Source organism: Elephas maximus, chromosome 1 (assembly GCF_024166365.1).
Source record: "Elephas maximus indicus isolate mEleMax1 chromosome 1, mEleMax1 primary haplotype, whole genome shotgun sequence".
Lineage (NCBI taxonomy): Eukaryota > Metazoa > Chordata > Mammalia > Proboscidea > Elephantidae > Elephas > Elephas maximus.
Genome location: NC_064819.1, coordinates 222,098,776 through 222,125,926, shown reverse-complemented (window position 1 = coordinate 222,125,926; position 27,151 = coordinate 222,098,776). Strand labels below are relative to the sequence as shown.

General features: G+C 42.1%; 1 protein-coding gene across 6 annotated transcripts in view; it reads right to left on the bottom strand.

Moving 5' to 3' along the window:
* Positions 1 to 27,151, bottom strand: part of PLEKHG1 (pleckstrin homology and RhoGEF domain containing G1) — a 299,198-nt gene that overhangs the window by 111,264 nt on the left and 160,783 nt on the right. For 4 of the 6 annotated variants that reach the window (XM_049903298.1, XM_049903306.1, XM_049903289.1 and 1 more), the window contains one exon: positions 5,526 to 6,049. In XM_049903298.1, coding sequence (XP_049759255.1) covers positions 5,526 to 5,933 — 408 coding nt within the window. In that variant the 5' untranslated portion in view covers positions 5,934 to 6,049. The other 2 variants (XM_049903332.1, XM_049903313.1) reach the window with 2 other exon arrangements.

Here is a 27,151-nt window from a genome sequence, read left to right as displayed (position 1 = left end):
CTCACCCTGCTGTGCTCTTACCAAGTGCTGCCCACCTTGAACCACATTCGTTGTTTGTTAACAATAGATCAAAAAGGATTTACAAACTATTCAAAATAAGCAAACCAATTAGGAACGGAAAGAGGTAAAAGACCAGGTTTCTGTCTTCCCTCCTACATTAGATTGCAATGAATCAAAGAGACGCACACTCAAAATCACTTAGCGTTGCTTCTTTATACCTTTTTGTTGTGGTGGTGGTTATTCTTGTTGTTCAGGTGGGGAGAGATGAGGGTGAGAAATAGGCTGGGAAAGAAGAGGGGGAAGAATACCTTCTAAATAAGCAGAACACTATCAAACAGCTTTGCCCTTAAATTATCACAGAACTTAAGGGGTTTTAAGAAAGATCTCATTCACCCATTATGATAAAAGCTCTTGGAGGGGAAGAAAAAATAAAATAAAGAAGCACATTCACATAAAAGTTCTCAAATGCTATGTAAAAGAAAAAGTACATTAAATTATGCCAAGTGCTACAGTTTAAGTTCTTTATGAAATCCACCCACATAACAAGTCTTCATTAAAAACCATTCTTGCCAAGTCCTACACTCCAGCCTGGACCACATTTTCCCCTCAGTCTTCAAAAAACTTCAGTCTAAATGAGCCTGTTAAGAGAGTCGGTATATGTTATTTAAAGTGAAGGGAAAGTACAGTGAGGACCCTGACAAATAAAAAGAGAATAAAGTCTATGACATGTCACCTCTTCACAACCACTTTCTCCCTTGATTCAAGAACTTCTCCTTTTGGTTCAAGAACTTCCTCCTTCTTGTCAAATGCCCTGGCAGTTGTGGGCAGTCCAGAGAAAACCCACACAAAACCATGCTTTTACGGTGGCAGGGGGCAGGGGAGTAGGGTGGGGTGGAGAATAGCAGTACGTGAACTGTCCTTTCCACACCAAGCAATTTTGTCTCTCCAAAGGGACCAAATGGGATGCCAAGCTTTATCAGCAACCACCTTCAAACTCGGCAGTGTTGTGCTTGAGGGAGGGGTACGCAGGACAAACGCCAACTCAGACTCCTTTTTATCCAATTCATAGGCATCTTGCAAGGCTAATAGCTAAATCTCCGGGCAGAGTACGTGGTGAAGTCACTCCACATGCTCACTAGGCCCGGTACCTGAGATTCCTTTTTTTCACTCAACGAAAATTCGGGAGAGAGCCTGTGTTCCATGTGTAAGACAGTTCTCCTTCCAACTAATTTGATCCCACCAGCACTAAGAGTAACGTCTTCTCCAGACAGTTGCAGTGGGGCAGAATCACTCCAATGTGTTTCAAGTCACTAAACCAAAAGAAACCAAATCAGTTGCCACTGAGCTGATTCTGATTCATGGCAACCCCATGTGTGCAGAGTAGAATTGCTCTCCATAGGATTTTTAATGGCTGTGAAATTTTGGAAGCAGATAGCCAAGGGCTGTCTTCTGATGTGCCTCTGGGTGGGTGCAAACCACCAACCTTTCAGTTAGTAGTTGAGTGTTTAACCGTTTGCCCCACCCAGGGGCTCTTTTCCACTTATCCTGTCACTCTCTATACGCTCTCTCTACAGTCGTGCAATGTAATGGCTTTGGCTCTTTACATTTTAAACAGTAATGCTTTATACCCACTTCTTTTTTAGCACACAGGTAAAGGAGTCCTGGTGGTAGAGTGGTTAAGAGCTTGGCTGCTATCCAAGAGGTCAGCAGTTCAAATCCACCAGCTGCTCCTTGGAAACGCTATGGGGGCAGTTCTACTCTGTCCTGAGTCGGAATCGACTCAACAGCAACAGGTTTAGTTTCTTAGGTTTTGACATAGACAAAGGTGCTTGGAAAGGATTTTAGGTCTCTGGCATAAGATCGAAAAAAAATAAAATCATATGTTATACTTAACATTTTATCTACTTTTTTCTCTACATACATGTCTTCAGCATCCAGAGAGATGGTTCAGCTTAGCCTGTCTTGCAGTTAGTTCAAAGACGCCAGTTTGCAGTAGGGCCGTAAATTCTAATTACACAGCATTATATCGCAACATGAACGATTTAAAAACTTTTCAAAAAGGTTAAAATGGGCCATAAACTGTATCTGGGGCCAATCTTATGAAGTTGTCAAAAGCTCTTTTACACATCATTTAGGAAGATTAAAGAAACCCACTCTACCCATGAGAGTCCCTGCTCAGTCAGTCTAAGGTTCCATCAAACATGAAAGAGATCCTTATTTTCTATTCTCCAACTACGCATTTTTATCGCTTCACAAATTATAACATTGGCCACCTTACTTTTAACTCTTAAAACTGCTTTCATATTTATCATCTCATCTTATCTGTAACACTCTTAGCAGCCATATACAGAAATGGAAATAACAGCCCCATTGTTCCTTTGAGCATGGGTGACAGTCAAGACTTCATGTCTCTCTCTCTAAAATGTCAAGTGTACAAAAGTAAATGCCTAGGATGTTGGGCAAAGGAGCAGAGGACGGAGGAACCATGATGGGGGTAAGGGACCCAGAGAAAAGGGTCTGGGAGAATGCAAGGAATGAACAGCTATAGGAACAAGAATGACAACAGCTTTTAGTTAAAATGTCAGAAAGCATTAGGGATTCATTTCCAACTGAGAAAAATGGTATGGAGAAAGGGGGGAATAAAAAAAAACTACATACTTGGGATAGTTTTAATAACATTTCTCTATATCTAGGAAATGAGAGGCATATAATTTTCTTCACAAGTGTAACCAACATCTGTGAATCTGATCGTCCAAATAGATTAGAACAATCTCTTCTTAGAAATAAGCTACTCTGATGATATTTGGACCATGTCAAACATGCCAAATCATCCTTGTGTTAATATCTGGTAATTTAACGTAGGTATCAGTGATTTTTCACAAAACTATTGCTGTTTACAAATCCTAAAATAAAATCTAAACCTGAGCTTTCGGTTAGCAGCCGAGTGCGTTAACAGTTTGCACCGCTCACACGTTCCTTCTGATAACCTAATCTAACTCTCATAATAACGCTATGGAGCAGGTACTCCTTTATTAGTTTTATTTTACAGTTGATGAAACTTAAGCACAATTTTATTGTCTTCAAACAGGAGTCAGCAGACTGTGGCCCTAAAGTTTCACTGGAACACAGCCACTCCCATCTGTTCCTGTATTTATTGTCCAGGACTACTTTTAAGCTACACAGGCAGAGCTGAGTTGTGGCAGAGAACCAAGGGCCCAGAAAACCGAATATATTTACTGTCTGGCCCTTTGCAAAAAAGTTCGCCAACCCTCAGTGTAAAACACGGCTTGCTGCTGTAAACTGCTGCACAGTCAGCTCTGATTCACGGCTGTGTATTGAACTCATGGGCCAAAGGAAAAGGCAAGTTTATTTGGACAGCTTGGAAGAGAACTTAAATCGAAACTTTTGTAGAAAAAAATTCTGTCTTTATCTGATTTCTTTCATTCATACCTTGCTTTATGTCTTCTTACCCAAGGTTTATCAAACAGTCTCTGGAAAAAGGACTGTCTGCAGAACACCAGTTCAGTAACTAAAGGTGTCTCTCTCAGTACGGTGAGTTTTGATTAGGTGAAAAAGCTTCTATGAAAGAAGGAAACAAACAAACAAAAAAAGCACAGACCAAACAGAGCTCTGGCAACCATAAGTTTCCTGAGAGGCTCTAAAATTTTTGGCAGGTTCACAGGTATTTCTTGTCAAGTACAAATGACATCATTATCGAAATTAAAAAAAAAAAATTGGCTGGTTTGTTCTACATTTGGTACCACATATTGTTTTGTTTGAGCATCAACTGACTTTTCTATTTTCACTGGGAGGTTATGTCATAACTATTTTTAGTATACCATGTCTGGTTCTATCGTTTGTGGAACTCATAGCACACAATAACCCTTTAGATTTTTTTTTTCCTAAAGCTATAAGAATGTATGTATTTAGTGGAGAATGTGCTCATCAGCAAATACCCTATTCCATTCTGACGCACATTTTTGATTAAAAGTCAAAACAGGAAGTCAGTACTAACACAGGAAAGAATCTGGCATTATCTTACCAACCAGCAAAGCTGCTTTATAATAAAGCTATATATAATAATGATACATAGCTTTATAATATAGAAATTTGCCCTTTAAGTATTACTATTTTAAATCATATACTAAAGATGAGTTAACATCTAGGCTTCTTAATTCTTAATTTATCCTTAAGAACCTACTTATAAATCAAAGGCAAATTAAGCACTGAGTTTCCAGAGTGTGTGGTCTGGCACACAAGCTGAGCTCCATTCACACGGAGTTCGATATGCAAAACCGTTCACCATAAAAGTAAACAGAGTAAATGCCCAAGAAGAGACAACACCCACAGTTGTTTCCCTACCCTTTACCTCCGTCCCCACCAACCACGAACCAATGCAGAAAACAGCACAGAACTGTGGTTCCCCAGACTTAGCTGCACCTTAGACTCATCTGGGAATGTTTTAAAATTCCAACGCCCATACAGCACCCCAGACCAATGAACTCCATCTCTGGGGGCAGCATGTGGGTCTCAGTAATTTTTGAAGCTACCCACATGGCTTCAGTGAGCAGACACAGCACAGTAGTGATCAAGGTAAAGATAGCCAGATAGGCACAGACAGGATCCACCTGACACCTTTAAGTCAGGAGTCTAAAGGTCCTATTCCAGCCTCAGCTTACACTGTCTGTGAGGAACTCTGAGATCCCCTGCTGAACGATTATTAACGCAAAATACTCGTGTGACCACGGGTATTGCCATTCTTGGATTCTGTGGGTGGTACAAAAGGTTAATGTGCTCAGATGCGAACTGAAAGGTTGGAGGTTCAAGTTCACCCAGAGGCACACTGGAAGAAAGGCCTGGTGATACGCTTAGGAAAAATCAACCACTGGAAACCCTACGGAGCACAGTTCTACTCTAATATACAATAGGGTTGCTAGGAGTCAGAATTTACTCACAGCAACTGTTTTTTAATCATCATTCCTGCTTTTAAACACATAATCAAACTGTTCATGTAAATATTGAATATGCCGTGGACTGCCAAAAGAATGAACAAATCAGTCTTAGCAGATATACAACCAGAATGCTCCTAAGAAGTGAGGATGACGAGGCTTTCGCTCACTTACTTGGGACACGTCGTTAGGAAAGATCAGTTGCTAGAAAAGGACATCATGGTTGGTGAAGTAAAAGATCAGTGAAAACAAGGGAAGCCCTCAATGAGATTGCCACAATAGCCACAACAATGGGCTCAAACCTACCAAGGATCCCGACGATGGTACAGGACAGGGCGACACTCCCTTCTGGTATACAGGAGGTCACCATGGGTCGGAGCCACCTCCACGACAACTAACAACGACCCAGTGAGGGCGGCCCTGGGGTTCTCTTACATCACCTCCCGCTGTTTAGACACAAACACCACTTCTGCATCTCAGGATATAACACACCTCCAACCCCTGGCTTTGCTCTTTGTTTATTCTGCAAGCATCTTTATCCTGCGTGATAAACTTTAAAGACCAAATTGGTCTTACCTCTACGATGCTTTTTAAATCCTGCACGTATGTCCTTTCCGTCTCCAGAATTTCCTGCACCACTCGATCCACATAGAGGAGCTTGGGGCTCGAGGTGGATTCTGTGCTGGCGTCGGTGGCTCCGTTGGCTTCCACTCTCCGCTGTGCCCACAGCTGCCTCTCTCCGCTCCCCTCCGCGCCCTGCTGCTCGGCTGGGATGGCCCTCTGCAGCTCACTGCTGGAAAACGGCCTGGCTGGAACCAGCTCCAGCCTGATAGCCCCGGCCTCCTTGTCTTGGTTAAACAAGCCCAGGTGGCTATTTGAAACCAAGGTCACCCTGCTGCCGAAGGAACCATGGCTGTCCCGGGAAGAGGCCGAGGAAGACGTGGAGCCAAAGCTGACGGGACGGTCACTGTCCGAAAGCTCCATGGTCCTCAGTTCTTGGGAGCAGGGATGCCTGGCTTTCTTGGGGAGATGGTTTGCTCTCTTGGAATCTGGAATTTCTGTTAGAGCTGATGGGACTTCAAGATGTAACTGGTGCTCATCTACATACGTGAAGAGAAAATAAGAATAAAAAGGACAAGATAAGCAAGAGGGACAAGTGAGCTTCATAGGAAAGGTTACAACCTAGCCTAGATGTGTACAGTGAAAACCAAAAAGGTAGCAAGTTTGCTGCAGAAGGAAATTCAAGGGTACTTGTGGTAGATGGAGCAGCAGCATTAGTTTCTAAAGCATCGCCTGGGAGCTTGCTAGAAACGCTGAGTCTTAGGCCTTACCCCAGACCTATGGAACTTGCATCTACAGTGTAACAAGATCCCAGCGTGATCTGTATGCACATTCCAGTTTGAGACTGACCGCATCCATTTTCACCAAGTATGGTCACCCAGGGTGACTATCTGTAGATTAATCCAGTTTTACTAAATTAAAAGCTTGAAGGACAGGACTTAAGTGATTCTTAAGTACTTTATTGTGTTCTTGTTGAAAATATATACAGCAACCTCCCCCCACCCCCAAAAAAAATGAAACTGTTGCCATCGAGTCAATTCTGACTCATAGCAACTCTAGAGGACAGAGTAGAACTGCCCACAGAGTTTCCAAAGATTTGCTGGTAGATTCAAACTGCTGACCTTTTGGTTAGCAGCCAAGCTCTTAACCACTGTGCCACCATGCTCCATAAACAGCAAGACATACACCAATTAACAGTTTCTACATGTACAGTTCAGTGACATTGATTACATTCTTCAGGTTGTGCAACCACTCTCACCCTCCTTTTCTGAGTTGTTCCTCCTCCCATTAACATAAGCTCACTGCCCCCTGAGGTTCCTATTTAACCTTTTGAGTTGTTGTTGTCAATTTGATCCCATATAGATAGATCTTAAAAGAGCATAATGCTCAAGGCAGACGTTCTTTATAGTTAAGCTAAACCAGTGTTTGGGTTTAAGACGACTTCAGGGGATATTTTTGGTTTAAGGTTTAAAGATTATCTCAGGGCAATAGTTACAGGGGTTCATCTAGCCTCCATGACTCTAGAAAAATCTGGAATCCATGACAATCTGATATTCTGTTTTACATTTTCTCCCTTTTGATCGGGATTCTTCTATAGAATCTTTGATCAAAATGTTCAGTAATGGTAGCAGAGCACCATCTAGTTCTTCTGGTCTCATGGCACAGAAGGCAGTTTTTCACGGAGGCAACTGGACACACATTCCATTTTCTCCTCTTTTTCCTGACTCTCCTTTGTCCCCTGTTGCTCCAGGCAAATAAAGACCAACTGTTGTGCCTTAGATGGCTGCTTGCAAGCTTTTAAAATTCCAGACACTACTCAATGAACGAGGAGGTAGAACAGAAGCACTAAACACATTATTAAGCCAATTAACTGGGACATCCTATAGAACCATGACCTAAATCTCCAAATGAAAGAACCACATCCCATGAGGTGTGTGGTTGTACATAAACAGCCTCAGTAGCTACCTTTTTTTTTTTGGTCATTGTAAATATACCTATCACACAATTTTTGCCAATTCAACTTTTTATCAGGGCTTCCAACCAGTTTGTTCTTGTTCAAACCCTGCTGAGAATCTGCATTTTCATCCCAGATACACTGAATTAGAATCTACAGTTTAACAAGATCCCTAGGTGATTCATTTTTTTTTAATTGTTTTTTATTATGGTACAATATACACTTTAAAACCTCTGCAAATTCAACAGTTCCTACACGCACAATTCAATGGCATTATCACACTCTTCATGTTGTATAACCCTCACCCCATCCTTTTCCTAATTATTCTACAACCATTAAAGTCAGTGTCTCCCAAGCAAAACTCCCCTTTTCCTTCCCCCTCCCACCTCACCCTTGGTAACAACTAATCATCTTTGGTTTCTACATATTTGCTTATTTCATAGAAGTGAGGCCATACAAGATTTGTCCTTTTGCGACTTATTTCACTCACTACAATATTTTCTAGGTTCACTCACATCGTAGCATGTATCAGGACTTCATTTCTCTTAAAAAAAAAAAAAAAATTAGTTTCTCATTCAAAAATTTATATACGAATTGTTTCTTGACATTGGTTGCAATCCCTGCAATGTGCCAATACTTTCCCCATTTCCACCCTGGGTTCTTCATTTCTATTCGTCCAGTTTTCCCGTCACTTTCTGCCTTCTGCTTTTGCGCAGGTGTTGCCCATCTGGTCTCGTATACTTGTTTGATTTAAGAAGCATGCTCCTCACATGTGTTATTGTTTGTTTTATATTAAAAAAAACGTTGTCGTTTAGTCAATTCCTACTCATAGCGACCCTATAGGACAGAGTAGAAGTGCCCCACAGGGTTTCCAAGGAGCAGCTGGTGGATTTGAACTGCTGACCTTTCAGTTATCAGCCGAGCTCGTAACCACTGTACCACCAGGCCCTCACTGTTTGTTTTATAGGCCTGCCTAATCTTTGGCTGAAAGGTGAACTTCGGAAGCGGCTTCAATTCTGAATTAGAAGGATGTCTGGGGGCCATAGTCTTGGGGTTTCCCCCAGTCTCTGTCAGACCAGTAAGTCTGCTCTTTTCTTGTATGTGTGAATTTGGATTTTGTTCTACACTTTTCTCCCACTCTGCCTGGAACCCTTTATTGTGATCCCTGGCAGAGCAGTCAGTGGTGGTAGCTGGGCAACATCTAGTTCTTCTGGCCTCAGGCTGGTGGAGGCTGCGGCTCATGTGGTCTATCAGTCCTTTGGACTAATCTTTCCCTTGTGTCTTTGGTTTTCTTCCTTCTCCTTTGCTCCAGACAGGATAGGACCAATAGATGTATCGTTTGCAAGCTTTTAAGACTCCAGATGCTACTCATCCCAAGTAGGATGTAAAACATTTTCTTTATGAACTGTGTTATGCCAATTGACCTGGATATCTTCAAGACCATGGTCCCCAGCCCTCAGCTCCTGTAACCTGGTCCCTCAAAGTAGTTAGATATGCCTAGGAAGCTTCTATGCCTGTGACCCCTGTGTGCTCTATTACATATATGAATAAAAAAATTAAAAAAAAAAAACCTACTGCCGTCGAGTCGATTCCAACTCACAGTAACCCTACAGGACAGAGAAGAACTGCACCATAGAGTTTCCAAGGAGCGCCTGGTGGATTCGAGCTGCTGACCTTTTGGTTAGCAGCCGTAGCACTTAACCATTACGCCACCAGGGTTTCTATATATATGAATATACATATACAAACATGTATGTAAAAATATCCACAGCCTAACCTATACACGTATGTGGGTATACTCCTATTCTCCCTCCTTACCTTATTGAGCATGTGTATCTGCCTGTAAGTTATTTATTTTTACTGTCGTTGTAGGGTTGTATATGCTATAGTATTTAATATGGTTGCCTTTCTTTTTTTTTTTCCCTTGTGTTTCTCTAAGTGTCTTCCTTTGCCCCCAAAGGGTTTTCAAGGCTGTAATTGTTACAGGAACAGACTGCCACCATCTTTCTCCCATGGAGCTGCTGACCTTTTGGTTAACTGCTGAGCACTTAACCACTGTGCCACTAATTATACAGTCAGATAATATAGAACTAAATTATGAGAAAAATTATATATGTTTTTAGAAATGGGGCTGTTATTCTTTTCTTATACCCTATTCTAAAGGCTATCTGCAAAGCAAAGATCACTTTAATATCCGTAACACTTAAATATGATACTGGTTCCAAAAAAGTCCTCCATGAAGTTTAAACTTTCAGAAATTATTTTGGTAGGACACCCAAATTTCCATCTTTTTCACTGACAAGGTGGTATCTGCATTTTTTTCCCCTAATGAGATCCCAGGTTTATAGAAATGAAATGTTTTGCCATGAAGAGTGTGATTAATGAAGAAATTTGCTTCATTTTGGCTGGTTAAAAAAACTGGTTACCTTAACACCAAAATTCATGTTTATGGGTTTTGTCAGAAAAGTAGAAGAATAAAATTTACATTTTAGAGGTTATACTACGACAATACATAGAATATTATATTCTTCTATATACGCAGGAGCTCTGGTGGTGTGGTGGTTAAGAGCTTGGCTGCTAACCTAACCAGAAGGTCAGCAGTTTGAATCCACCAGCTGCTCCTTGGAAACTCTATGGGGCAGTTCTACTTCATCCTATAGGGTCGCTATGAGTCGGAGTCGACTCCATGGCGAGTTTGTTTTTTTTTAATATACGTGGGAAGAGGGTGCAGTGGTTAAAGCGCTTGGCTGCTTACGGAAAGGTTGATGGTTTGAACCCACCAGCCACTCCATGGGAGAAGGATGTGGCATTCTGCTCCCGTATTTACAGCCTTGGAAACCCCATAGGCAGCTCCATTCTGTCCGATAGGGTCACTGTAAGTGAGAACTGATTCGACGGCAGTGGGTATATACATAGGATATATACACGAATATAGATTAATGACAATTTTCCATCAGGAATATGAATTTAGTTTGAATATAAAATAAAGATCACCAAACAGCTGGTTCTAATATTTCTAGAATATAAAGAATCCAACAAGTCTGTATCTGTCAACATACTGACTTTTTCTAGATAGGTTATATTCATGCATATATTAAGACAAATTTATAATGCAAACATTAACATTATGAATAAAAAATACAGGAACTTAGGGTCAACAAGAAGGAATGGTAAGAAATGTGTAGGAAATGAGTAATTTATCAGCATGACCACTACCACATGGTATAGTTCGTTGCAAATTTTTAAAGCTTCTGCAATATTCTTTTTGCTTGCTCTTTAATATTTTGGGCTGCCAGGGTAATAGTACCTTTTTTTTTTTTTTTAAATTGTAAAAATATAGGTAACACAACATTTGCCAGTTCAACATTTTTCACTTGTTCAATTCAATGAAACCAATTACGTCAGCCATGCTGTGCAACCATCACCAACACCCATTGCCATGTTCTCCATCCCATAAACAAACTCAGTGCTAGCTAAACCAGAGTCCCCTCTTTTCCCTTCCCTTCTGCCCCTGGTAACCACTGTTAAACTCTGATCTCTATATATTTGCCTGATAATAGTGCTTTTTAAAGATACTTCTAAAGGTGGGAAAAAGTGGGATGTGAAACTCAGGTCAACAGAGGATGCCTCTGTGGGTAAATCTTAAACAGCTCCATGGAGCAGGCACTGTTCCAAGGTAGACTTCATAAGTTCTAATAACAGGACAAGTATTCTTGGCCACTGGGACCACCCTTATTCTTCTAGCTGCCAAGCAGGCACTTTATAAAATAGAGTATTTCAGATGTTTGGAATCTGTAGTATTTAGTCAAGCCTTCTGCACCAAACTAAATATCTCCAATTATCAATGACAGAGTAAAACATTTAAAGTCAGGTCATATAGTGGTCTGTAATAGAAGACTGCACTTGCTAATGGGTAGCATTTTTTATGTTGATTTGCTGCTTAGAAGATAATTATAGTTTTTCTCACATAAGGAAATATACCTCATAAAAACTGTCCAGTCTTGTTCTCACCTCCCACAAAATAATTTAAGATTTTCACCCTGTCTGGCCTCCTTTCTAATACAACTCACCAATTATTAATATTTATCATCTAGAGCTGAGCTGTTCAACACGGTTGCCACTCCCAACATGTGGCTATTGAACACTTGAAATGTGGTTTGTCCACATTGAGATGAGCCATAAGTGTAAAATACATACCAGATTTCATAGGCATTGTCAGAAACAAAAACAGAAAATATCTCATTAATAATGTTTTCATATTGATTACATGAAAATTAAAAATTACATATGTCGCTCTCATTATACTTCAGTTAGACGATGTTGATGTAGAAGTCTTCTAGATAATTGCATTATTCTATGAGATATAAATTGACTTCCTACCAGTCCTTGTTCAAATAACAGAGAATAAAGAGATGCATACAATTTGACTTTTTCCCTTCATTCATTAACTCACAATATTGTTATGGATTAGCAAAAATAGAGCCGGGAGACAATCACTGTGTATTAGCTACGGGGGTAACTGATTTTCCATGATGAACTGGAACACGCAGAGGGCTACAAAGGAAGACAGCTTTCTCCTTCGCCTTGAGTGAAAGATGTAGGCAGGTGGTAATAACATTTGGGTAATGTGTTGTTTTCCTTTGCTTCCTCTAACTTCTTTCTCCCCAAATCCCAAACACTGGCCGATAATATAACACCTTCTGAGAACTTCTGGCCAAACATTGCCAACGGCCCACATCCTTTGGATCTCCCTCCCCCACCCCCCACCCCGCCCCAGGAGACACTGAATGTTTACTGAATAAAGAACACAGCAAAAACAGTCTGTACCAGTCATGGGAGCTCTCTCCAAATGTGAAAAGTAGTCCCCAGGGAAGAAAGCACTCTGTTGTATGGGTTGGGATCAGTTGGAAACCAGGTTGAAGGCACCTGGCTGGTATCCATCTTTGCACCAGGGGATTCAGATGAGCTTGTTGTCTGGGGTTCCAGGCCTGGCACAGGGGTGAGGAGGGAAGGTGGTGGGCCCCTGGGTGGATCTCCCCACTACTTCCTCCAAGGCAGCATGTTCATAGAATGGCCCTAGCTGCCTGTTCCTCCCCTTCTCCACCAACAGTCACTACTGCTGTCCCTGCTCATACCAGAGGGAAGGGCAGGAGGCACAGGCAGCCAGGTCACATCGTGCAGATCTTTTGACCACGAACACCCTAAAAGAGGCTGGCTCTATCCTTGCTTGAGATTCCTGGTCAATCTGATCCTTGGTGAACCTGGTGGTGGAGGAAGCGCATGTAAGGGGCCCTAGGAATCCCACTCCTCCTAACAACTAGAAGTACTGTTAGCTGAAAACCCATCGTAACACCATACTCCTTTTGGTGCCATTCTCAATAAGAAGAAAAAGTGACTACCAGCTCCACGTAGATATGCTTTCACACTTTTAACTTCATAAGCCCGTCTCCTGAATTTTTTCTATGCTAAAGAGCTCCGATTCCTTGGCTTTTCTCTATTTACTCTTCAAACTCTCACTATTCTAACTGCTTTCCTTTGCAACTTCACTGCCAGAATCAAAACCAGCACCTCGTGATTCTAATTAGTGTCTCAGCATGATTTAGGTTTGATACAGAACTTTCCATGGTAGGTTAAATCCAGGCTTCCTGGGACGATGTTACATGTAGAAGAGGGGACTTGATGGGTTCCACTGGTTAGTTCTCCTTGTCGTAACTCTCAAGGAGAACCTACTCTACAAGGTAAAGCACAAACTCTATTCACAGCAGGGGTTCAAAGCAATCAGGGTTTCCAAATTCTGCTCATTGCTATTCTAGACACCAAACGCTAGTCTGAGTCCATTGGCAGGATGATCACGGAAATCAAGAGAAAGTGCCGTGTTCAATATCAACAATAACTAAATTACATAGTTCCTGATTTTTTTTTTTTTTTTGATTATACTGCCTATGAATTACCCTCAAGGAAGGGGAGGCAGCAGGAAGACTTAAGTGTAAGCAAGAAGTTACTCTATGAGACTGACTTGATTTGTATGCTTTCATTTAAGGCACAATAAAAAAAATAAACAAAATTAAGACTCTCCACTTCCATCTCTAGTTGCCACCTACTTCTTTTAAATCAATTTTATTGAGGTATAATTTGCATACAATAAAATGCAATGCAATATTTTAAGTGTATAATTCAATGTTTTGACAAATATTTACATCCTTGTAGCCACCACCATAATCAAATTTTATTCATATTTTCTATTTTGTCGTACATCAGTCTTTCAAGAAATTTCTCCACTTCATGCAACCTGTCTGATTTTTTTTTTTATGAGCCAAAGTTATAAGAAAGACATTTATTTCAAAGGCAACATTGGGTATTTGAAAAGCATCCTCCTACCCTACATACCCCTGAGGTAGTGCACTGCTCACTAGTTAAAAGCCATCGGATAGCAAAATGGATTTTCATCTCTTGGTTTTCTGAAATACCACGCCGACTTCCTGTATTAAAGGCAAGGCCGGGACTATAATCCCACATGTTCTTTAATGCTTGGTGTGTTCAATCTAGGGAAGGTGATTTTCAAAGTTATTCGTAGCTGTTTGGTAATGAAGAGGCAAAAAACAAACAAAAAAACAAACTTGTTAACTGTTAATTCCTTAGTTTTTAGCAATGTGCTGTGATTACACAAGACATCGACATTAGGGGAAGCTGGATGAAGAACATATGGGAGCTCTGCACTATCACTGTAACTTTTCCGTAAATTAAAAAATTTTTCCAAAATAAATAGTTGAAAAAAATAATCTTATTATCACTGAAGAGACAGTAAAGCAAGCGTTCGCACAAAAAGATCAAGGATAGGAAATGACATTTTGCAGAATTCTTGTGCAAATGAAAGGTAGCCGGTTGAACAAGAACACAGATTCCTTCAAGTTGTAAAGTGTGACACTAAATACTCAGATAACTTGCTAATGGCTTCCTATGGCAGTCAGTGGAAACTAAGCGGTACAATGGCGCCTCAGCTGAGAAAGGATTAGGCACTTAATGCAGCTGATGGATCAGATAAGCCATTTTAGCTAAGTGGTGACTCTAGACTTCCTACATTTGAGGACTAAAAAGGGACCTAGGGGACTTCCCTAAAGGCTTTTTATGCAAATGTTGCTGTTTTTACTTTTATTGTATGCTTTTTTGTGGTGACTTGGTGTTGAAGGTGACAGAGATTGGGGGGACAGGGCTAAAACCTACCTCAAACTAGCCCTTGTGTGGCCACTTACAGAGGGGATCGACTATTTGTTGTTCACCAAAATCCACTCTGCCCTTCCTCCTCAGTGAATAGTTTCAGCTGAACACACTCCCAGCTTCATTTGCCATTAGACATGGCCATGTGGTCAAGTTCTCACCAATGGAATGCCGTTTGGGGCCCGTGTCTCAAGACATTAGACATGGTCCCTTTATATTCTTTTCCCCTTCCCATTGGAACCCAAATATGGCAGGAAACTTGCATCAACCATGAAAATGGTATCAATGCCCTAGAGTTTGGCAGGGACTTTCTGGGTGGCGAAAATGGTTAAGCACTGGACTAGTAACCAAAAAATTGGCAGTTCAAACCCATCCAGAAGCATCTCGGAAAAAAAGCCTAGAGGTCTGCTTCTGAAAGGTCACAGCCTTCAAAACCCTAGGCAGTACAGCTCTACTCTGCTCTGAGGTGGAACAGACTCAATGGCAGCTAACGACCACAGAGTCTGGAAGGATATCAAGGTAGAAGGGAGCTTAAAATACCTACCTAGGGCTGGACCTGCTCTGAGCCACCATTTAAAAAGCCTAGCCATCCTGATGCTGGAGTCCCTGAGTGGTGCAAGTAGTTAACTCATGCAGCTGCCAACCAAAAGGTTGAGGTTCAAGTCTACCCAGAGGTACCTTGGAAGAAAGGCCTGGAAATCTACTTCCAAAAAATCAGCCACTGAAAACCCCATGGAGCACAGTCCTACTCTGGCACACATAGGGCTGCCGTGAGTCCGAGACAACTTGACAGCAACTGGTGGTTATCCTGAAGCTGACATCTGGAGAGACCATGTGATGAGACCACAATGAGACAGAGAGAGATACTCAAGGGACACCAGATGTTGTGGACCCCTGTTGTTTGAGAGTTTCCTGCCAAGGCACCAGACCTGTAACTGTGAAGTCTTTGAGATGACCTCAGCCCAGTCACGTCTGACTGTAACTTCCTGAGCAGCCTCAGGCCAGAACCACCTGGACAGCCTCTCCTGAATTCCTCACTCTCAGACACCCTGAGAGATTATAAATGACTGGTGTTGTTTTAAGCCACTGAATTTTGGGGGGACTTGTTATGCAGCAAGAGATAACCCAAACAGTCTCTACCGTAACAGTTTAGAATCACCCTATGCACCACTGCTAAACAAAACAAACAAAAAACAAGCTCAAAGTTCCTTCATATGCCTCATTAGTTTTTAGAAATTTTATAGATGGGAAAAACCAAGAATAGGGTGGTTGGGTCACATCGTGCTCCAAGCTGAATTGTGAATCAGAGAATATGGTTTCCGATTTCTAGTCAATCATTCCTTCTACTTGGATCTAGATTCATAAAATACGGTAGATAAAGAGCTCATAGACTAGAAAATGAAGGAACAATCTATTTGTCTAAAGCACATGGTCCTACCGGCCAAAAAGACCTACAGTAGTATGTGTGTTTGTGTGTGTACAAAGGTATGAACGTGTGGTCTAACTCTGCGTAGAGAAAGAGCTCAGAGGACCAGCCACAAAAACAATGATGACATAATACTCTCCCCTTTGGTCAGAGGATTTGCATTTTTGCCCTGGATCTGCACCAGCAAGGTTTATATTTGAGTCTTTGGTTTCTTTGTGCTCAAGTGAGCCAGCTGGACCAGGTGACTTCCTCAGGTTCCTTCCAACCTTGAACAGATGAGCCCCACCCTGAAATAAATAGCAAATCACTTATGCCACCCATTCCTACCTGGAGTCACAGCAGAAGCAGTAACCACCTAATAGCAATTTTCCCCTACATCCTACATGCCAGGCCTTGGATGATGAAACATGTCATTAACTTTGCCAAGGGCTTGAAAAAAGACCCTCTATTTTCAGTTTAAATTAAATAATAATCTATGCTCTGTCTTCACTTTGAACAGTACCTTTTTGTTAGTGTGAAAATAAAAGTCTTAGAGCGATAACTAAACAATGAGAGTTAGGTATCTATGTTCCCTCTTGACTGACTACATCAACTCCAGAAACATCTCTGTACAGCTGGGAATAAGGAGTTAGGCTAAATAACATTTTCTTAAAGAAAACGGAGGAGGAAAAACAGGAGAAATCCCAGTGAATAACAACAGCACTCTGAGTAAATAAATCCACCCATAAAGCACACGAAACATTTTCTCACATAAAAGGAGGAGGAAGAGAACTTAGTGCGGCAATAGAGACCTGGGGAAAAATTCATCTCTCAGGCACAATATGGAACTGTGCAACGCCCTGTCCTCTCAGATACTTAAGGGCATAGAAAATGGCCATAACGTACCACTGAGTAAAATGGGTGGTTTATAAAATATGTGCACAATGTGAGCCCATGAGCCCAACGTGAACTTAAAATACCACTCATTATTCCACATTAGGCAAAAGTCGAAAGGATTACAATAAACTGTTAACATATCAGTTTAAGCAACTAGGAGGATAAATAACTTCTTGCCTTTGATGTTTATTTCTACTTGAAAATTTTTCTTCAGTAAGTCTATTACTTTTACAATGTGGAAATTAAAATCACAATCTCAAAATTATATCACATATTTAAAATTTTTAACTTAAAATTGATTTTTATGTTCAATATATGATTAATGATTAATTACAGAAATGCTGAATATATACATCTTCTTTCAAAAATCAGTATCACTAATTCAGACAATAAAAATAAAATCAGACTCTACTGGACCACAGCATGAAGGGCTGTCTGAATACAACCCTCCCCTCCTTCTGCCCAGTCACAAAAGTATTTCCTATCAATAAACTCTCCAAATGGAAACTGCATTGTGACTTAGTCAACTTTGGTTGCCACCAGTCTCAGACTAAATCCCAGCACTGCAGTGGCTAAGCATAAAATTTGCAAACATTTATCTTGTTCCTCCAGCTCAGCCTGCATGAACCTTGCAAAGAAAGCACGCTGAAGTATTGAGCATTCAAGGCACAATTCATGACTGTAGATTTCTCCCCTGAGTCACAAACATCAGCTCTCTAGATGTTTCAACCTCACGTTAAGGACAGGTCAAAAGCAAAACCAACCAAACCTAAACAAAAACGATTTAAGACGGACTCCACTGCAAAGGAAGGAAAAAAAAAAAAAAAAGAATCACGCCCCCCCTCCCCGACTAATTCCATTGTGGGATACCTCCTTTCACAGGACGTCATCGCGTTTGTAAGAGAACAGCTGTAATCTTTCCAGCAAGCTTCTGTCCCTGCACCGTCCGGTGAAGGAAGCCCCCCGCCCCAGTTTCTCACCGCGGCCGGCAGAATGGCTCTGGCTCTTCAAAGACCGAGTCCGTCCCGCAGCAGTTCTTGGGGTACAGTCAACTTCGCACCCACCTGTCCTCCACTCGGGCTCAGCCCCACGCACGCCACCCCAGCTGATGCGGGTGATCTCACTGGTAAAAGCAGCCCGGACGAGCCTGTGCAGCGCCTTCCGTGGAAATATTGCCTGAGTCAGCTTTTATCTCTCAGAACCCAACGCACAAAGGCTTTACAAAAACCTGATTTGCAACTTTCTCACTGCCTTCTTCCCCCTAGTGCGCAGACCACAGCCTTCAGCATCACTAAGAGCCTTAAATGAAACATGACATCATTCAATTGAGAAACGGGACAATAGACACCACTGTGGGTGACTGGAAAACGCACACTTCACTGAGCAACACCCTGCCACTTCCATTCTTTTGTCCACATCAAATGCAACCCCCACTCGCCCACAGCTGCCGGGCTTTACCTTCCCGGCTCCGTTCCTGGTTCTCATTAAACGCCACAAAGTAAGTGAGATCTTTGGCGCACGGATATTTCCAACTGCACTTCCTGAATTAGGAGTTTGTATCCTTTTTTTATCCAATTACAGGGACACATCTTTAACCGAAGTTTTAAAGCAGAGTCGAGACTGGGGGTGGTGGTGATGGTCGTCAATGACGCGCAGTTAAAGACAGTTTGGAGAATTCCGTTCAGTTAACAAGACATTTAATAAATCTTTTAAGCAAAGTTAAACAAGAATACATTGACGCTTGATTTTTTGAAAAAAAAAAAAAAAAGTTAAAAAAAAAATCTACCTTAAGACAAATATCTAAAATCTAAATTTATTTCTTTTTAATGTATAGGCATTTCTTAGAAAAAAGTTAAGTTCCCTGATTTTATATTCATAAATATTAAATAAATACAAAAATGCTTTAACTTCCACCAAACTTTAGTAAATAACTTTAAATTATTTGGGGTTTTGACTAAGGCCACCTGTCCTTCTTAAAATGCAGTATCTATTTTTTATATAAAGATTATAAAAGGTTCATATTTGAAAAACGGTATCAAGTTCTTTAAATGAAAGTCTCTAAAAGTACAAAAACATGGTTGTAAACTGATACTAGTGCACCATGGGACTAAAACTCCAAATATGGATATATCTTGTATTGACACCTAGAACTCAACCATTTCAAAGGGTGAAAATCCTTCAAAATAGAAGCTCCACTCAGAGCATTCATTTGTGGTTATGAAAAAGAACAGTTGATCATCTTTAATGTGGCTATTTCTATCATGCCTATGAAGTGATTTTAAACTAACAACATAATAGGATAATTTATTTTAACGCACATTTCCTTTCAAATAAGGCTGAACATAAACAGAGCTACTTAAACCATTTTGATGAAAATGAACCTGTTCAGAAAACAACTTGGGATGATTTCTTCCCCCTCAAATTCACCAGGTTGATGGAAATCACTAAAATCATAGATGCTGGCATCACAGATGCAGAAAGGGCAGTTTGAGAGAGAGGGCCCTCTCCGGGCAGTGGGGACTGAGTCTCAACTGCCATCCCCCAGCCCGGCTGAGCTTCTCCTCCCCCTCCCCCTCTCAGCTGGGAGCACCAGCTCAAATCCCATAAGCCACCCACCCAACCTCCCACAAGCACTCTAGCCGAAGCTGCCTGGTACCCTTCTTAAATAGCTGTCTATTACACTTAGAGTAAGTGTCACATGGTCTCATGTTTAATAATTTTCTAATTATCTTCTCTCTCCTACCTTGGATTGTAAACTGGGGGAGGGGGGGTACAGCAGGGAACTCTATGTGTGTATATTTGATACTCACGTGCAAGACCCAAACCAAACCAAACCCACTGCTGTTGATTCGATTCTGACTCATAGTGACCCTATACGACAGAGTAGAGCTCCCCCATAGGGTTTCTAAGGCTGTAATCTCTATGGAAGCAGACTACCACATCTTTCTCCTGTGGAACAGCTGGTAGGTTCAAACCTCTGACCTTCTGGTTAGCAACCAAGTGCTTTAATCACTGCACCACCAAGGCTCTTTGCGTGAAAAATACAAAGACTAAATTTTCAGATGGGGAGTGTATATAAAGGCTTTTGGATTCTTCCTGACTCATTGGTTTTCTGTGTATATCCTCAGTTCACAAGTTAACTACTTTCATCTTCCAACAAAATGTCATTGTGCATGGATTTTTTCTTTTTTGGCCAAGAATTATTTTTAAAAAGTTATTTCTGAGAGCTGTTATGTATGTTACAAGCAGACAAAAACAGCAAAGCTGCTCTGAGTATGGATGGTGGGCAATCTGCTAGGCTGACACACTATACAAGTGACTCAGTCCTGAAAGATCAAACGGCTCCACGGGATAGTCATTTGTTGGTTTATATGTGATTCCTGCTTCAGCTATGTCATCAACTTGTGTGAACAAAGACCTTTCATATCACCTGCAAATAAAAGAAGCCACCATATACTACATCCACAAATATCAAAGGTTTAGATTTTTAGAATTAAAGGTTTTTCTAGAGCAGAAATTTTTTTTTATATAAACCTGCTGCACTCGAGTCGATTCCGACTCATAGTGACCCTATAGGGCAGAGGAGAACTGCCCCATAGGGTTTCCAAGGAACTGCCAACATTTTGGTTAGCAGCCAAGCTCTTAACCACTGCGCCATCAGGGCTCCGTATGTATATATGCATATACATATTTTATATATGTATATATATACATACATACATTTTTGGATTTATATTTATCTCAGCACCAAATACGTGCTGAAAGAATTAAAAAGAAATAGTGCATGAGGCCTGGGAAGGGATACTACAGACACGTAATGGCAGAGGGGAAATGAAAAGGAAGAGATCACTGCATTTCCTGAGCAACATCCAAGGATCTTCCACACCTGAGAGCAGCGGAGCCTTCTGAGTCTCAGTATTTTCTCAAGGTGCTGGCTGGCTCCACCTTAGTTTGGTGGTGGCTGTGCTCTCCAGTCCTTCCCATCTCAGAGTCCACACCCCAGCCACACTGGAATGCTAACTGTTCCTGGAGCTGTGCTGCTGTCTCCTGCCACTGGACTCTTATACATGCAGTCAGATCAGTCCCAACTCACATAAGGCAGTGGCTTCCTTGCACTGCTCGCTGCATAAGTTATTTGCTAAAACAAACCAAAACAAACCCAACCCAGTGCCGTCGAGTCCATTCCGACTCATAGCGACCCCACAGGACAGAGCAGAACTGCCCCATAGAGTTTCCAAGGGGTGCCTGATGGATTCGAACTGCTGACCCTTTGGTTAGCAGCCGTAGCACTTAACCACTACACCACCAGGGTTTCCTATTTGCTAACAGAGGGGGTGAAAAGATTGCTTTTGCTCAGCAAAATTTCTTCTTAAATGATAGTGAGATTGGCCACAGATAAAATGCACATATATACCTGGTAAGTGAAAGATGCCCTTATTGGAAAGCTGCTCTTTTTAATTCCCTCCCAGCACTGGTTATACAACCAGGAAATAGGGGAGCTATTCACAGTATCCCACCAGGAACGAGGAATCAAGGGGTAGAATGACAACACATACAAGTGACATGTCCATTGCAACCAGAACACAAACCAGCCAGCAAAGAGTACAAGGCCAGCCTGGTGGCATAGCTGGAGGAAGACCAGAAAGTCCCTGCCGTTTAAAAACATCTCTTCCCAGAAGTTGGCCACAAGGCCTGGAATTCCACTACTAGAAGGCGACTCTTTTCGGTTTAAGGCAAAAGTCATCAGTTGAAACTCTAATACCACCGGGGAAGGGTGTCATTAACACTGTAGTGTGAATTAGTCTGTCCAGCCTTCCAAGAAATTTTACAGGGTCTTTTTAGGAATGAAGAGTCCCTGGGTGGTACAAATGGGTAATGCACTTGGCCGCTAAGTGAAAGGTTAAAGTCCACCCAGGGGTGCCTCAAAAGAAAGGGTTGGTGATCTGTTTTTGAAAAATTAACCACTGAGAATCCTATGGAGCACAGCTCTACTCTGACACACATGGGGCTGCCATGAGTCTGAATTGACTCAACAGCAGCTGGCTCCTGGTTTTAGGAATGAGACCACATTGCAGTCTTCTAATAGGGCTGGGGAGGATAAGGGAAGGAGGCACAGGGCAAGCAATGCTAGGGGCTTCACAAGGTCTGACCTAACTGAGACACTTTGCTGACTCTGCAGCCAGGCAACGGCTCAAAGAAGCTGGGCGGCGAGGATGAAAAGATGGCCAGGAGAAAGGACAGGGGCAAAGGCACAGCTGAGGGGCAGCATACGTTTGTGGGTTCAAGGACAGATTTTGCTCCATATAACCAATACTGGATAAGGCAAATCTAGGCAATCATTTTACTGGAAGTTGTAAGGGGCATTTCAAAATGCAAATAATATCTTAGACACGGAGCATAAGAATGTAAATGCTGGGGCAGGGTTGGGGGGGGCGATGGGGACACTGTTTATCGTGTGATTTATTTAAGAAACTACCATCGTGACACGTTTCTCAAGGCAAATGGTAAAACAAATTATTTTCTGAAGCACAGGCCATCGACAAAGCATTTTTATTATTTTTTAGTCTATTTAAACTTTTTTTCTTTCTAAGATGTATTTATCACTCCAGAGCTGATGTCAGGATCGAGGTGTGGCCCGTGAGAATTACAGGCAATAAACAATTGCAGAAAATGAAGGCCTAAGATCACATTTTCTAGGAACATACCACAGAATCAATGTGATAAATATGCAAATCCATTACCTACCAGCAGGTGCTGCACACCCTCAGTGACCTCCCTTTGGGGGGGACACACTGACCTTTGTTCTGCAAGTGCCACCTAATGTTCCAACACCCCAATGCTGCAGTTGTCGATCATTAAAAATCTACACGCACTCTCAGAGTCCGCTCTGAACCCAGAAAACGCCACCAACTACAAACTCTGCAATGCTATCATTATACAAGAGTCCCCGGGTGTTGCAAACCCTTATCGCGCCCTAATGTGCTAAAATGTCAGTGTTGAGGCATGGTTCAGAGGAACTGTAGACAACAAACAATCCAACAGCCCTCTCACTGTAAGGGGCAGGCCTGCCGTCATGACCTGTCCTTCCCTGCAGTCCAGTCGAGACGTCCTCACATACCAGCTCTGCCATACAAACCATCCTGCATGGCCTGGGAGGGCCCTCACTCGGCCTCTGAATCACTGCTCTGCTCCAGGACTGCCTCCACGGCTCTTTCTCTGCTCCTCTGATGACCCTCAGCTCTATTTTTCTCCAATCCTTTAGCAGGCTATTTTGGTCTTCATTTTCCAGAGATGATGAAACCCAGCCCTAATTATTTCTAAACTGAACAATTTTTAGATATCAAGCAAACAATATGTTACAAATAGTCTCTTGCTTTCAATAATGTCAGTAACATCTTTAAGGCCATCACTGGAGCACTAGCTGTGCTAAGCACAATGAACTAATTATCCCTCTAAGAATGCCGTCTGTTTCCAGACCCATTTTTCTCTAGGAGATAACCCACATCTAATCCGTTCACAACTAGAGGCATTCAATACAATCTATACTTTTTTAAAAACCCCAAACCAAAAAAAAACCAAGCACTCTAAAAAATGTACTTGAACTTGTAGAAGGGGCTTGGATGCTCTTTTGAAATCCTGTAGCAGTATTTTCCAAAATATTAATTAAGGCAAGGATCTATTATAGTTTTAGAGTAACAACCACTGAGGCGTATAACCTTTATGCCATGCTTGTGGAGCAATTTCATGTCCTGGCAGTGGAGACACGATTCCCCATGCCAGCCCTTCTTCTTTTTCAGGCATAGCTCCAGGACAGTGGAGCCGGGGGAAGGCTCAGTTTAACGTTGCCAGCTGCCTCTCCTTTGTAGGCCCAGTGATAGTGGCTACAGAGCAGCAGTGATCCAAAGCAGTGGAAGTGAGGATATAAGATTGCGAGTGTGACATAAACAGGCTGAATCAATCTCTGAACCGGTTCTAATCCTCCATCCCACCCCTGGAAATTACAATCATTTAGGATCATCTCTGCCCGTCTTCTTCTCTTACTCCCAAAGCCATATTCAATGTCATAGTGGCTGACAGCTTAACTTCTACGAGAGCAAGTGAATTTCTCAATGGTGACTTTCCTCAACGGAGGCTCTATAATTTTAGAACTGAAGTGGGTGGTCTGAGTTTATATTCATTTGGTCTCTTGCACCAAGTCACAAGACCAATCCCATTTAGGCAGAAATTTATGAAAGGCCAAATCTAGATTCTACTCCGGGAAAGCAGAACTTATTGCTCTCTAAAAGCATTGAAATGACATTACTTTCCAGGATTTTTTTTTTTTTTTTTAAATAAAGAAGGCAAGAAGGATAGCAGGCCTTAGGTATATTGTCATTGCTCTTAGTTGTCGTTGAGTTGGCTCTGACTCATGGTGACCTCACGTACAACAGAACAAATTGTCGCCTGGTCCTGCGCCATCTTCACAATTGTTGTTACGCATTGTTGCAGCCACTGTGCCCGGGTGGTGAAAACAGGTAAAGCACTTGCCTGCTAACCAAAAGGTTGGAGATTCAAGTCCACCCAGAGATGCTTCAGAAGAAAGGCCTGGCCATCTACTTCAGAAAAAGCAGCTATTGAAAACCCTGTGGAGCACAGCTGTACTGTGACATACATGGGGTCGCCATGAGTTGAAATCAAAATCAACTCAACGGCAACTTTTTCTTTTCCAACCTAGGGGCTCATCCTCCAGTACGATGTGAAACAATATTCTGTTGTGATCCATGGGTTTTCATTGGCTGATTTTCAGAAGTAGACTGCCAGAGCGTTCTTCCTAGTCAGTCTTAGTCTGGAAGCTCCACGGAAACCCGTCCACCATGTGTGGCCCTACTAGTATTTGAAATACTGGAAGCATAGCTTCCAGCATCATACTAACAAGAAAGCCACTACTACAGTATGACACACTGACAGATGAGCGGTGGTTACAACGGTCTTGAAATACCCATCTGTTACCCAGTGTACTCATCTTTGCCTTTCAGGTCTTGCCACACACCGCAACAACCTGCCGATCCTTCCCCCTCACACCTTCCCTTCACTTCCACTGAGGGCATCAGCCACTTCCTGATGCTCACTGAGGGGACCTATTAAACGCCAGGTCCTGTGATGGCGCAGTGAAGAGGACATGGGCCTTGCCATCCTCAAGCTCGTGTCTGGTAGGATTTGACAAGAATCACATAAATAAGGACAAGTGTTTCAAGTGCTGGAAAGGTGTGTGGGGCGCTGCGATGTAAATGCAGACAAGATCTGTGTACATAAGCATTGGCTCTATCTTCTAAACCCTCTTTCCCCCATTTTCAAACTGTCTTTAAACAATTTTGGTGTTGACAGTAAAACCAAGCTCAACCAGGTCGCCTTTATTTATATTTCCTTTCCAATTTCAGAGGGTAAGCCTGGTTGGGTTCATCTTTCATCTTATATTTAATTACTTGCTATCCAGACGGAGAGCCAAACTTGCTGAAAGTTTCTGTGCGTCTAAACACTTGAGTAATTCCCAGCTCCCACAGAGGTGCATGAAGTAACTCGTTTATGTTAACAGAACAAAGGAGAAGCAACAGAGCTCTCTGTTGAGAGGACAGGTTTCATCTTAATTAGGCCAAGAAACAAGTGTAACACAATTTATTTTGCTTTATCCTGAATCAAAATGATTGAGTCCTTTACAAGTACATGAAAGAAGGAAGGAGAGAGAGCCAAAAGATTCATACTGGCTGTTTGAGAAGTGGGATTGTGAGCGATCCCCCTCACTGCTCACTTCCATCTAGTCTCCACAGTTTCTTTAATGAATATGTATCATTTGCATAATTAAAATATAAGAACAGAATAAATTCGGGATTGCCTTAGTCATCTAGTGCTACTATAACAGAAATACCACAAGTGGGTGGCTTTAACAAACAAATTTATTTTCTCACAGTTTAGGAGGCTAGAAGTGGAATTCAGGATGACGGTTCCAGGAGAAGGCTTTCTGTCTGCTCCGGGGGAAGGGACTTGTCTCTTTTTAATTTCTATTCCTAGGTTCCTTGGTGAGCATGTGGCCGGAATCTTCCCTTCTGTTTGTGCTTGCTTAATCCGCCCTTTTATATCTCAAAAGAGACTGACTTAAAACATACCATACACTAATCCTGCCTCATTAACATAACAAAGAAAACATTCCCAGATGAAATTAAAACCACAGGTGTAGGGGTTGGGATTTATAACATATTTTGGGGGGTCACGATTCAATCCATAACAGGGATGGTTATTTCCCATGTGCTCACCACCCAGCCCCCATCTTTCTGTGCCCTGGAGGCTGACCCCTAACTGGCTGGCTTCCAGTTAGGTTTGCCTAATGAGAGGCACCAGTATCACAGGGCAGGAGGACAGGGATACAGGGGCATTTCTTCCCTGCTCCCTGGCTGACTAGGCTCTGGTGTTTATTGGTGGTTGTTTCCAAGGCAGCCCCCCTCCACAGCCTGGCTCTCCCTGGGCATCCTTAATGTTATTTGTCCCCCACCCTCCCACCTTGGAGCCCTGGTGGCACAGTGGTTAAGAGCTATGATGGTTGCTAACCAAAAGGTCGGCAGTTTGAACCCACCAGGCTGCTCCTTGAAAGCCATATGGGACAGTTCTACTCTGCCCTATAGGGTCGCTATGAGTCGTAATCGACTCGATGGCAATGGGTTTGGTTTTTTTTTTTTTTTTTTTGGTTTTCTTGGACTAAAGCGGGGCTGAGGCCTCCTGCTGCTGTTGCCACCAGCTTCAAGTCCCCTTCTGGCTCCCGTAGCCTTGCCCACACCTCTGTAACCAGCCCCTTCACTAAAGTGTTCATTTAAACCATCTGAGCAAATTCCATTTCTTACCAAGGTCACATGAAACAATTTGATACCAACTCCAAAATCCTCGGTCTAAAAAAATTTTAGAATGGTCTGATAATGGTTTGACTTCCACGTTTAGTCAGAACATTGACCCTAGCCTTCCGTTTGGTGGCATACTGCCAAATTCTAGCCCCTTTTTGATTTAAGGCCACTAGATTCAGGTCAAACCAGAAACAAATTCTGACTTTACTGTCCACTGATATACCCTGGTGGCACAGCGGTCAAGTGCTACGGCTGCTGACCAAAAGGGCAGCATGAGTCCACCAGGTGCTCCTTGGAAACCATG